Source organism: Pleurodeles waltl, chromosome 11 (genome assembly GCF_031143425.1).
Source record: "Pleurodeles waltl isolate 20211129_DDA chromosome 11, aPleWal1.hap1.20221129, whole genome shotgun sequence".
NCBI classification, from domain to species: Eukaryota; Metazoa; Chordata; class Amphibia; order Caudata; family Salamandridae; genus Pleurodeles; species Pleurodeles waltl.
Window position 1 is genome coordinate 968,532,431 of NC_090450.1, and position 13,275 is coordinate 968,545,705.

At 50.0% G+C, this 13,275-nt stretch overlaps 1 protein-coding gene across 1 annotated transcript in view; it reads right to left on the bottom strand.

Annotated features, from left to right (window-relative positions):
• The window catches only part of SLC25A1 (solute carrier family 25 member 1), a 128,198-nt gene that overhangs the window by 60,649 nt on the left and 54,274 nt on the right, over positions 1 to 13,275 (bottom strand). Inside the window, exons 2-4 of the mRNA XM_069215204.1 lie at positions 6,011 to 6,118; positions 4,702 to 4,801; positions 4,293 to 4,431 (exon numbers count right to left, since the gene is read on the bottom strand). Coding sequence (XP_069071305.1) covers positions 4,293 to 4,431; positions 4,702 to 4,801; positions 6,011 to 6,118 — 347 coding nt within the window. The remainder of the gene's footprint in view (positions 1 to 4,292; positions 4,432 to 4,701; positions 4,802 to 6,010; positions 6,119 to 13,275) is intronic.

The window sequence follows — 13,275 nt, forward strand, 5'->3', positions numbered from 1 at the left end:
CCACGTCTACTACTGGCACCACCCACATCTACTACTGGCACCACCCACATCTACCACTGGCGCTACCCATATCTACCACTGGCGCCACCCACTTCTACCACTGGCACCACCCATGTCTACTACTGGCACCACCCATGTCTACTACTGGCGCCACCCACATCTACTACTGGCGCCACTCACGTCTACTACTGGTGCTACCCACATCTACTACTGGCACCACCCACCTCTACTACCAGTCCTACCCACATCTACTACTGGCGCCACCCACTTCTACCACTGGCACCACCCACATCTACTACTGGCACCACCCACCTCTACTACTAGTCCTACCCACATCTACTACTGGCACCACCCATGTCTACTACTGGCGCCACCCACTTCTACCACTGGCACCACCCACGTCTACTACTGGTGCTATCCACGTCTACTACTGGCGCCACCCATGTCTACTACTGGCACCACCCACCTATACTACTGGCACCACCCACATCTACTACTGGCGCTACCCACGTCTACTACTGGCACCACCCACCTATACTACTGGCGCCACCCATGTCTACTACTGGTACCACCCACGTCTACTACTGGCACCATCCACATCTACTACTGGCGCTACCCACGTCTACTATTGTCACCACCCACGTCTACTACTGGCACCACCCACGTCTACTACTGGCACCATCCACATCTACTACTGGTGCAACCCACGTCTACTACTGGCACCACCCACCTATACTACTGGCGCCACCCACATCTACTACTGGCACCACCCACCTATACTACTGGCGCTACCCACATCTACTACTGTCACCACCCACGTCTACTACTGGCACCATCCACGTCTACTACTGGCACCACCCACCTCTACTACTGGCGCCACCCACCTCTACTACTGGCGCCACCCACATCTACTACTGGCGCTACCCACATCTACTACTGTCACCACCCACGTCTACTACTGGCACCACCCATGTCTACTACTGGCGCCACCCATGTCTACTACTGGCGCCACCCATGTCTACTACTGGCTCTACCCACATCTACTACTGGCGCCACCCACATCTACTACTGGCACCACCCACGTCTACTACTGGCACCACCCATGTCTACTACTGGCGCCACCCATGTCTACTACTGGCGCTACCCACCCCAACCTTCAAAGCTGCGTGTAATTTATAACCTGAGTGGCTTATTTACAAGCCCTGCCGGTGTGACACTTTTTTAGCATATAAAAAGTGACGCACCGGCATCAAGGGACTTGTACGTAAGCCCCTGAGTGCGAGCAAGTCCAACTTCCTAAAGAAAGAATCTGGAGGATCTGCCCAAGAATTTTTGAAAAACAAGCATTTGCAATGCAACGGGGTCTCGCATTATGTCGAGTTAAAGATATTAGCATTGTGAACTCCTAACCGGACGTTTCTTGCCACATTAAATGAAGAGAGAAAAAAATGAGCTCGATCGCGCTGCAAAATAAAGAGAAAAAGTAGTCCAGACCCTATACGGAAAATATGGAGCCTCATATGTTTCCAGTCGTTTACCGGTGCTCTTGAGGAGGGCTAAACACCGGAAAAGGCATGACGTATGCATGCCTTTCACAAATGAAAACAAGCGGATTTTAAAAGGCAAGACCACGAACCAATGAAAGTGACTGACGTGACATGGGCGTGGTTAAAATCCCCCTAAAGAGAGATTCGAAGACGGACGGAGCGGTTTGCGCTCGCCCCTAAAGAAGGTAAAATATGAAAATGAGCCCTGGCTGGGTAGTAAAAGATGGGCACAATTCGGGTGCAGAGACACACTCACAACCTAGGATACCGGTGCCACTGCACCTGCTGCACTACTGACAGCTACATCCTTGGATCTAAGCATTAGGGAATCCTGCACTGCCACTACCGTACCTGTTCTCTGTCTACAGAAAGTTTGCATTGTTGCTGTCACTTCACATCTTCAGGGAAGTTGATATTATCCTTAAAACAAACAGAATCTGAATGCAACACGCTCCCGGGTCTTGCACAATTCAAGGCTTGACTGCCTCGTATGTTTTACAGCCACAGACTTAGCAGAGGCGCAGCAGGCGGATTGGTACCCCCTGGCGCCCCCTCGCCATCCTACCCCTGCCTTTCTGAAAGGCATTGCCTAAAACAGAAGAGGGTGGCAGAGGTCACTGGACTCTGTAAGAACCTGGCAGCAATGTCTCTTTAAACGCTCATGTTTATTCACTGCTCAAGACTTGTGCATTTTCGATTTGGTGTTTAAAATGCCTTTTGGATGCACTAAAGTCACTTTTAGTGACTTCTAAAATGGCTTTGGGAATGCTGATTCACAATTTGTAACTAAGGCGCATATTTACATTTTAGTCAGTTTTAGCGATGCTCCGGTAGCGCTGTGCACTGCGCCATATTTACAAGGCAGCGCTAAGCCACTTTTTGTGGCGTTACGCCTCCTTGTAAATGTGGGCCGCTACGACGCACTTTTCTGCGTCATAGGGGCGTGCAATGGGTGTTGCTGTGGGCGTTCCACCACAACAGCCATTGCTTTTGACGCTGCCCCAGATTTACAAGGAATCGTAAATATGAGCCAGCGCCAAAAACTAACACCACCCCAGGGGTGGCGTTAGCATGGCGCAACAAGGATTTTTGCCTTTCCTATGTGTGCTGAATTCTGCAGCACACATAGAAAGAGCAAAAGACCATGAATGATTGTTTATGTGCAGGAAGGCAGTCACAGACACGGAGGTCCACTCACTTTATACCTGTGATGGCCTCCAGTTTGAATAAGTAGCATATTTCGACCGACTTCATACACATTAATGAGGTAGGTCACATTATGACCCACTCCAAATCTGAATTTTACTAACCAACCTATTTGTACATACACTGGTTCGTAAAATTCTTTACTGGTCGCAAAAAGGACTGGTCACAAATTGCAACAAGATTTTTTTTACCAGTTGTATCTACATCTGGCACTTTATCTTCTTAGAAATATGGTTCTAAATAAGTCCTGGTCACCTTAATGAAGTGCCAGTGGGGCCCACCAGCAACCACAGACACAAACTATGTCCTCTTCTGCAGAAAATGTTTCCATTCCTAGCAAGGTAGCTCTTAGAGACCAACTATTTTAAGAAAGAGAAAGACTATTTTGTACATTTCAAAACTCTCTGACGGAATCCTCATTCTTCACTTACATTGGTCAATGAGAGGTGGGAACTCTTGAATATATTTTACTTCCCAGTGGAGTTCAACAAAAAATAGCGGTGCAGACTGGACCCATGGAGAGAGTCTTCACGGGGCAGGAAGGTTGGAGTGACCGGAGGCATCTGGTAAAAACTCTAGGATGTGTACAGGGAAGCTCTATCAACAGCTGTCCTCAGGAAGCCGCCAGACACTGCTTAATCAGAAATTGAGTGGTGTCCTAGAAACCCTCCAGTGGAAGGAAGAGTTCGGTAGGAATTGAGAGGGTTCACAGACTTTGCCAGTGATAGGAAGACCGCGTTAAGGGTCGGGGTGTGCCCAGACTCCTCCAGTGTTAGGAAAAGTGTGGTAGAGGTTGGAGACTGTGTCCAGATATTCCCAGTTGTAGGGGAGGCTTGGCAGAGGTTGAGCAGTTTCCCTGATACCCAAAATGGTATAGAGAGTGTAGCAGAGCTTGAGAGTGGTGCCCAGACACCTCGAATGACAAGCAAAGCGTAGCAGAGGGTAAGAGGCACGTTCTAGCAGACTCTAGTGGTAAGTGTTGTATTCTTATGTTGGAGTAGCTTTAAGAGTAGAATGTACTTGGGGAGTTCAATCAATCAATCAATCACTTGTTAAGTGTGCTACTCACCTGTTAGGGGCTCAAGGCGCTGCAGAGGGCGGGTTGCTACTGCTCGAATAGCCAGGTCTTGGTCATGGAGTTCCATGTGGAATATGGAGTTCGAGAATAACAGTCGCACTGTGGCGTTCAGTTGTAGTTAACGTGGCTTGCCACACTGAATCCTAATTTAAACATCATCTGTTGTGGATGAATTCCTTGAGTAAGGGACATGTGGAAAAGGTTGAAGGGGTTTGCCCAGACATCTTACAATAGTAGCCTGAATGTGGTAGCATTAAAGGGATGAGCTTGGGTAGCATCCTATAGTAGGGAGTCAGTAGTATACGATGAATCGCATGCCCCTGCAGCCTGTAAGTGTAGGCAAAGCGAGGTTGAGGGATGGCGGAAATGCTGTACAAGTGCCAACATATGCAGGAAATGTATAATTGCTGAGGGACAGAGGAAGCACTGTTCGAGCGGTGATGGAACCAGGAAGTGATTACCTTGACAGTTTCCATTGGACACACGACGATGACAGCTTCGGCCATTCCCGCGCCCAGGCCACAGACCAAACTGCGCTTGCTGTCCAGCTTCCCTTGGGAATCTCGCATATGGTTACTGAGGAACTCAAACATCCCAAACCTGCAGGAGAGAGACAAAAAATGTCAGCAAAGGGACCAGATGCAGGGAAAAGAGTAGGACTGGCAAGGTGGTGCGTTGTGAGGGAACCCTGGGACAGTCTGGACAGAATGAGACAGAAGAGAATACAAGGAGGGCAACAGGAGGAGACAGAAGGACAAACATGTGTGAGAGTGAGATGGGCCAATGAGACGTGAGGCTAACAGAACGACACACAGGATATACAGGAGCCACAGGGTAAGGCAGAGTGACTATCGACGAGGTGAGACCCACCTGACGGCAGCCTTGGGAATGGACCCGTAGAGTAAGGAGCTGAGGCCTCGGTACAGCCCCTTCACCCCATGGCCCTGCACCGTCTGCTTGACGCAGTCACCTGGGAGAAGAGGGCAAACACAAGCGCATCAGTGCCCTTCCGATTGGGCAATTCACCAACCAATGGCACCAGGGCATGAAACTGCAAAACAAGTGAGAGTGTCTGACCTATCAGAATGAGAATCAGGACAGAAACATTGGAGAACATTTGGTAAGTGAGAAAAAAGTGAGGAAGGACCAGGATCAGGATGTAGGCCTAAAAAACCCAAAGAATGAGGATCATATTGTGAAACCAGTCTTAGGGAACAAGTGTCAAGGAAATGCTAAAATCAGATGAAACCAGAGCATGAGTCCAATAGCAGAGGATGGAGAGGGCCAGGAAGAAGTTGTAGGAAAGTCCTTTGCGCGAAGTATTAGTTCTGGACTCAACTTGTAGCTTTTTTATTTATACATTTGGATGTGTTCATGAAACATTAGGTTTGATTGGAGGGTACAAGTATGTACCTACAGGATACCCCACCAGGAGCACAACATCACCTACCCAGACTCAGGCCTCAGCTGGCGTAACTCAGTTAACAACACTCCAAGTGACGCAGCAACTGTCCAGGCAGCACCGTGTCCATGGTGGAGCAGAGACACAATGGAACACAGTGAAATCAAGACACAAGAGAAGTGTTGTGTCCTGATACCGGAAGAGAAGCGGAAAAGACAAAGAGCAGTTGTGAACGAGATGCAACACCAAAACTGCAGCACAATCACATTCTGGGAGAAAGAGGAACAGACATGGGTGGGGGTGTCGCCTTTACACCCGGCAAAGAAAAGTCTAATAGCTGATGAAACAAGACATCAGGAAAAGGACTGGCAGAGCTTGCCTGTGAGCTGTGGATTGTACCTTGCAAAGCCTGATGCTGTAGGTGCAAATATGAACCTGGGAGCATACCTTGCCTAGGAGCATGTACCTCATGATATCCTTCCTTGTGGGACAGGAAGTGGGGTGGGGGAACCTCCTCCTATGGACTATCCCACGTCATTTTATTGAGCTGTCTAGACAAATTCCACCATCTTCTCTCTAGGTATCTCCAGTAGGACCAGGGAAGTTGCACAGAGTCCTCTGTACACCAGCTTCACAGTTTCTGTCTTCAGAAATATGCGTTATAATGTAGATACTTTGGGTTGACACTAAGTTATTTGATGCAAATGACAAACATGTGAAAGTTTGAGAAGATGCATATAGTCAAAGGTGTCTTGTGACAGATGCACACACACTTACCGATGCCCTTGTAACGGGGTGGGTTGGCTTTCTCATCCAGCTGTAGTTGTGTCTTGACATACTCGGTAGGGAATGTGATGCAGATCTCGATGCCCCCGGCGAGGCCACCTGCAGACAGCAAAAAGAAAGCATTCTGTGAGCTGCCAATGGTAGGATGTGGAGCACAGACTATGTACCACATCATTGCCAGGGGAGGGCCTGGTGGGATTTCACGCCGCTAGTGGCCTGGCTGCAGCTATGTATTCAGGATGCCCTTCTGCTACCCAATAGCACCCACATGGATGCACAATGTGAACTATGTCTCGGAGCCAACACTGCTCAGTAGGTGCTTAAAAAAGAGAGATGTTCTGGTGACCAGTTTCCAAAAGGTCCAGATTACTGTGATACTAGAATTCCCCCAAAAGGACTAAATATTGCACACACATTAGCATTTAATTGCACGAATTGCCCTTTAGATCATTGCTTCTTTAAAACAACCATTGGCAAAACAATTAAGGTGCGCCTTTCAGCTCTCCTGACTTTGCCAATACCTTTTGGCGATTTTCTACAGTATCAGGCTGACGTGGTCATGCACAGGAAAAAAAAATGTTTACATTTAAAAACTCTCAATGATGTGGTTGCATCGTTCCACTGACATGCACATACGTGATGAAAGAAGGCATGCGCAGCAGCTGAATGACTTGGATATCATTTGCTTTCATTTTTTAATTACTGTTCCAAGATGGTGGACGCCATATGGACTGGATAACAAAAAATAAAGATTTGTAGCACAAAAGTGCAAATTTTAAAATAAAAACAACCATGAGGGTGGGGGGAGGGGTAATTGAGGAGCAAATAGGGGCAGAGATCGCATGAGAAAAGAGCAACACTGGAGGGTTGGGGGGAGAAGCACACATGGAGGAAAGAACAAAAAGCACAAGGGTAGGAAAGAGAAGAACATGGGGGTGGGAAGAGAGGGACAAATGCATGAAAGTGACAGCAGCACTGGGAGCAGGGGCGAAGCACACAAGGGTGAGAACAACACAGAGCACAAGTGGGTTCAGGAAGAAGTCAATTAACAACAGAGAGTGAGGGGTAGGCATTTGAGGAAAGTCCATGAGGGAAGAGAAGAAGAGAGCTAGAAAACACATGCAGCTTCATAGAGAGCTTAATATAAAAGAAAAAACTAATCCTAAAAGTGAGCAGTAGAAGGATAGAAACCAGCCAACCAGATAAATTGTTAAAAGGCCGTGCTCCAGGGGAGGGACAAACACAAGATGGGCACGGTGGAACAAGAAAAAGCCATCAAATAAGAAGCAAGCAAATGAGAGTGTCAATAAAGCCAACCAATGGTATGCATTGGGCGGGGTATAAACCCCCATAGGTTCTTAGTAAGCCCATTACAAGTCTTTTGCAACCACACAGTTTATTCTGCCTGGAAGGCTTGGCCTAAAATAAAAACAGCACCATACTTATGTTCAGAATTGGAGCAAGCAGCACAGATTAGCCATCTTCAGGTAGAAGGTGTTAAAATAGAGGTGAAAGGAGAGTATGCACTTTCAGAGATAGAGCAACAGGATCCTGAACTGTCATGGCAATACATTATTTTGCACTGCCTTTTAGTAAGTTGTATTATCAGAGGAAAAATGGGCTCCTACAGGGCACAAAGGAATTAATTGAACTGAATATTTCTCTGAGTTACTGCTTTATTTTCAGAAAGCTCAGCTCAGAAACAGAAAGAGGCAAACCTCGCTCACTGTTAAAAACCGCACAACCTCAAAATAAAGAACTACTTTAGAGAAATATGTGGTTAAATCCGTGCTTAATTTATCAATAAAAACGTGCCGGTGCCCAAAGCCCTCCTCTTAAACATGCAGCTTCTGCAATTAAATGTGTGAACACGATAATACTGAGGCAGGGCAATCCTGAAGCCATTGTGCGCCTCTTCAATCCATTTACAGCCACTCCCTGCCCCTTCAGCTCACTTTTGCAGCGTCCTGCTTTCTCCCTTTGTGACGCTTTTTCGTTTTTCTCTTCCTCTGTCTTTCCCATATGTGTATTTTGCTCGCAGTAAATGCATGAGGCAGAAAAATAGGTGCCGAACCTCAAAAATAAGTGCCGGTGCTCAGCACCGGAAACAACAAGCACGAATTAAGCACTGGGTTGAATGAATTCACTTTACATCCTACAGGATCATCAAGCAGGCACTTGACTCTGCAGTGCACCAGCAAAGCCAAACGTGCTACGGCCCTTGATCGTACTTTACGCTGTCGTCCTTCTTACGTATTGCCTTTCTTCCCTATACTTTCAACCCTTCTCCTCCACACCTGTTCTGCCCCCTTTTCACCCCTCCTCGCACTCTCATGACTTGCTTTCTGCACCCCCTTTCCTTCCTTCTTCCACTTCCTCCCTCCTTTTGAACATTCCCACTCCCCTGTATCATCCCTCCCCTCCATGTACACCCATCCTCCTTCCTTTCATCTCTAGGCTCCTCTCACACCCACTGCCCATCTCAATTCTCACCTCTGCTTTCAACTGTGCATTAAAACTCCACCTGCTGATCCAATATCCTCATATCCCTCACGATAACTCTTCTTTTCGTTCATCATCCTCTGCTTTTTGCCACACTAGTCTTTCCCTCTTGCTGCTGCACCAAGATGAAAACTATTTTAGCTGAACTTAATTGTATCTATCCTTCCATCATCACTCACGATAATTGCTATTTTTAGTCTTACCTCATTGTGTATTGTATACACCCCTCTTTATCATCTGCTCTCAATTTCAGTTACCCACTTTCTGAGCTTCCTCAATCTATGTGCCTGAGGGTATTGATCACCGCACAACAACCACATTGTCTTTTAGGTCTAGCTAGACAGCGCGGCTGATGCCAAATCTCATGTGATCAACAGATAAAGAATTTCAAGAAGCACAAATGAGAGAGCGGCTTTAGCTCTGCCTCTTCCTCCCTACAGCTTTCGATTGGGTAGAGGCTGTGTGCTTGCACGGGGAAAGAGTCCTTGTTGTTTCTTAGGGATTTTCCCTTGACTGACAGGTCTACCTTGTTAAAACGTAATGAAGCAGCAGAGTACAAGGAGAACCATCCATCAAGCTGCACTAACAGTGGCTGAAGAATAAGTTATGTTGTTAAGTGTATTTGTAAAGCGTACTATCACCCGTGAGGGTGGTTTCCTCTTACGGTAGACGGAGCAATGAGGAGAATACATTTTGTCTAATTGTGCATGCAGGTAAAGGAGGCCACCTGTCTGTGATTTGTGTGGAATATCTGCAAATTCTGCCTGATGTCAGTTGTCTGTGACTGGTATTTAACAGATTAAATTTTTCAGTAATTTCCTTGGTTCCACGTTGCTTGACCAGCCAATCATATGGCTAGACATATTCAGGTAGTCGCCTGCGAATGGAAGCGTCTCGTAAAATTACCTTGCATTGGCGCACTGGCAACACCTCAAACAATCCTCGTGCTCTGCAAGGGCTCAATTGCTGTCAACTTCACGCGTACCACTGTGGTGTGTAAGCACTGACTGTGCACCCCTCAATCAACTTGCAGCAACTCGCAGTTTGAAGCAGCCTGGGCTTCACTAGTGGATGACCTTGTAAACTTGAGCACCTCAAAGAGAGACAGGCTCTAGCTTACGTGGTACTGTCCGCGTTTGTTGAGCTCAGACTAGGAGCGTGACGGATAGCCCATCCGCCGTATGACGATCACCATAGAATATATCATGGAATCGCAATATGGTGGGCGGGATAACCGTAGCATCTGTGACAGAGTATTCCCTTCCGCCAAGATCCAAGTTAGGCCCTAAGTCGGATACCAGCGACAGCTCTGAGTTAAATGCAGAGGCGTATGATCAGGAGTGGTGTTTGCGTTGCCACGTTCAGTACAGGCCAGAAGTCCCTGCGGCAAGGGCTCTCCTCTCCTGGAGTCCTCCACTGTTTTATTCCAATGCACGAACACATGATGCAAACCACAGGGCCTGCGCGGTGGTGTTCGGCAGCGGCCAGGGACACACCCACATTCTGCCTCTCTCTTTACATGCGACCCAGCTCTAAGTGGAGGGATGTGTGAGTGTAGGGTGAGTGGTGAATTAGTGCAGGGGAAGTGGAGTGTGAGTGCAGGGTGAGCAGTGTATGAGTGCAGGGGAAGTGGTGTGTGAATGAAGGGTGAACAGTGTATGGGTGCAGGGGAAGTGGAGTGTGAATGAAGGGTGAGCGGTGTATGAGTGCAGGGGAAGTGGAGTGTGAGTGCAGGGTGAGCAGAGTGTAAGTGCAAGGTGAGCAGTGAGCAAGTGCAGGGTGAGCGGTGTGTGAGTGCAGGGTAAGCAGTGTATGAGCGCAGGGGAATTGGAGTGTGAGTGCAGAGTGAGCAGTGTATGAGTGCAGGGGAAGTGGTGTGCGAGTGCAGGGTGAGCGGTGTGTGAGCGCAGGGGAAGTGGAGTGTGAGTGCAGGGTGAACGGTGTATGAGTGCAGGGGAAGTGGAGTGTGAGTGCAGGGTAAGCAGTGTATGAGCGCAGGGGAAATGGAGTGTGCATGCAGGGTGAGCGGTGTATGAGTGCAGGGTGAGCGGTGTATGAGTGCAGGAGGAATGGTGTATGAGTGCAGGGGGAGTGGAGTGTGAGTGCAGGGTGAGCGGTGTATGAGCGCAGGGGAAGTGGAGTGTGCATGCAGGGTGAGCGGTGTATGAGTGCAGGGGGAGTGGAGTGTGAGTGCAGGGTGAACGGTGTATGAGTGCAGGGGAAGTGGAGTGTGAGTGCGCAGTGAGCAGTGTATGAGTGCAGGGTGAGCAGTGTGTGAGTGCAGAGAGAGCAGTGAGTTCAGGTGCAGGATAAGCGGTGTGTGAGTGTAGGGTAAGTGGAGTGTGCATGCAGGGTAAGCAGTGTATGAGTGCAGGGGAAGTGGAGTGTGCATGCAGGGTGAACGGTGTATGAGCGCAGAGGAAGTGGAGTGTGAGTGCAGGGTGAACGGTGTATGAGCGCATGGGAAGTGGAGTGTGAGTGCAGGGTGAGCGGTGTATGAGTGCAGGGGAAGTGGAGTGTGCGTGCAGGGTGTGCGGTGTATGAGTGCAGGGGAAGTGGAGTGTGAGTGCAGGGTGAACGGTGTATGAGCGCAGGGGAAGTGGAATGTGAGTGCAGGGTGAACGGTGTATGAGCGCAGAGGAAGTGGAGTGTGAGTGCAGGGTGAACGGTGTATGAGCGCAGGGGAAGTGGAGTATGCATGCAGGGTGAACGGTGTATGAGCGCAGGGGAAGTGGAGTGTGAGTGCAGGGTAAGCAGTGTATGAGCGCAGGGGAAGTGGAGTGTGAGTGCAGGGTGAGCGGTGTGTGAGTGCAGGGGGAGCAGTGAGTTCAGGTGCAGGGGAAGTGGAGTGTGCATGCAGGGTGAACGGTGTATGAGCGCAGGGGAAGTGGAGTGTGCATGCAGGGTGAACGGTGTATGAGCGCAGGGGTAGTGGAGTGTGAGTGCAGGGTAAGCAGTGTATGAGCGCAGGTGAAGTGGAGTGTGCATGCAGGGTGAGCGGTGTATGAGTGCAGGGGGAGTGGAGTGTAAGTGCAGGGTGAGCGGTGTATGAGCGCAGGGGAAGTGGAGTGTGCATGCAGGGTGAGCGGTGTAGGAGTGCAGGGGGAGTGGAGTGTGAGTGCAGAGTGAGCAGTGTATGAGTGCAGGGAGAGCAGTGTGAGTGCAGGAAGAGCAGTGAGTTCAGGTGCAGGATAAGCGGTGTGTGAGTGCAGGGTAAGTGGAGTGTGCATGCAGGGTAAGCAGTGTATGAGCGCAGGGGAAGTGGAGTATGCATGCAGGGTGAACGGTGTATGAGCGCAGGGGAAGTGGAGTGTGAGTGCAGGGTAAGCAGTGTATGAGCGCAGGGGAAGTGGAGTGTGAGTGCAGGGTGAGCGGTGTGTGAGTGCAGGGGGAGCAGTGAGTTCAGGTGCAGGGGAAGTGGAGTGTGCATGCAGGGTGAACGGTGTATGAGCGCAGGGGAAGTGGAGTGTGCATGCAGGGTGAACGGTGTATGAGCGCAGGGGTAGTGGAGTGTGAGTGCAGGGTAAGCAGTGTATGAGCGCAGGTGAAGTGGAGTGTGCATGCAGGGTGAGCGGTGTATGAGTGCAGGGGGAGTGGAGTGTAAGTGCAGGGTGAGCGGTGTATGAGCGCAGGGGAAGTGGAGTGTGCATGCAGGGTGAGCGGTGTAGGAGTGCAGGGGGAGTGGAGTGTGAGTGCAGAGTGAGCAGTGTATGAGTGCAGGGAGAGCAGTGTGAGTGCAGGAAGAGCAGTGAGTTCAGGTGCAGGATAAGCGGTGTGTGAGTGCAGGGTAAGTGGAGTGTGCATGCAGGGTAAGCAGTGTATGAGTGCAGGGGAAGTGGAGTGTGCATGCAGGGTGAACGGTGTATGAGTGCAGAGGAAGTGGAGTGTGCATGCAGGGTGAACGGTGTATGAGCGCAGAGGAAGTGGAGTGTGCATGCAGGGTGTGCGGTGTATGAGTTCAGGGGAAGTGGAGTGTGCGTGCAGGGTGAGCGGTGTATGAGTGCAGGGGAAGTGGAGTGTGCGTGCAGGGTGAGCGGTGTGTGAGCGCAGGGGAAGTGGAGTGTGAGTGCAGGGTGGGCGGTGTATGAGCGCAGAGGAAGTGGAGTGTGCATGCAGGGTGAACGGTGTAGGAGTGCAGAGGAAGTGGAGTGTGCATGCAGGGTGTGCGGTGTATGAGTTCAGGGGAAGTGGAGTGTGCGTGCAGGGTGAGCGGTGTAGGAGTGCAGGGGAAGTGGAGTGTGCGTGCAGGGTGAGCTGTGTGTGAGCGCAGGGGAAGTTGAGTGTGAGTGCAGGGTGGGCGGTGTATGAGTGCAGGGGAAGTGGACTGTGAGTGCAGGGTGAGCAGTGTGAGTGCAGGGGGAGCAGTGAGTTCAGGTGCAGGATAAGCGGTGTGTGAGTGCAGGGGAAGTGGAGTGTGCATTCAGGGTGAGCGGTGTATGAGTGCAGGAGAAGTGGAGTGTGGGTGCAGGGTGAGCAGTGTGAGTGCAGGGGGAGCAGTGAGTTCCGGTGTAGGATAAGCGGTGTGTGAGTTCTGGGTAAGTGGAGTGTGCATGCAGGATGAGCGGTGTGTGAGTGCAGGGTAAGTGTAGTGTGCATGCAGGGTAAGCAGTGTATGAGCGCAGGGGAAGTGGAGTGTGAGTGCAGGGTGAGCAGTGTGAGTGCAGGGGGAGCAGTGAGTTCAGGTGCAGGATACGCGGTGTGTGTGTGCAGGGTAAGTGGAGTGTGCATGCAGGGTAAGCAGTGTATGAGTGCAG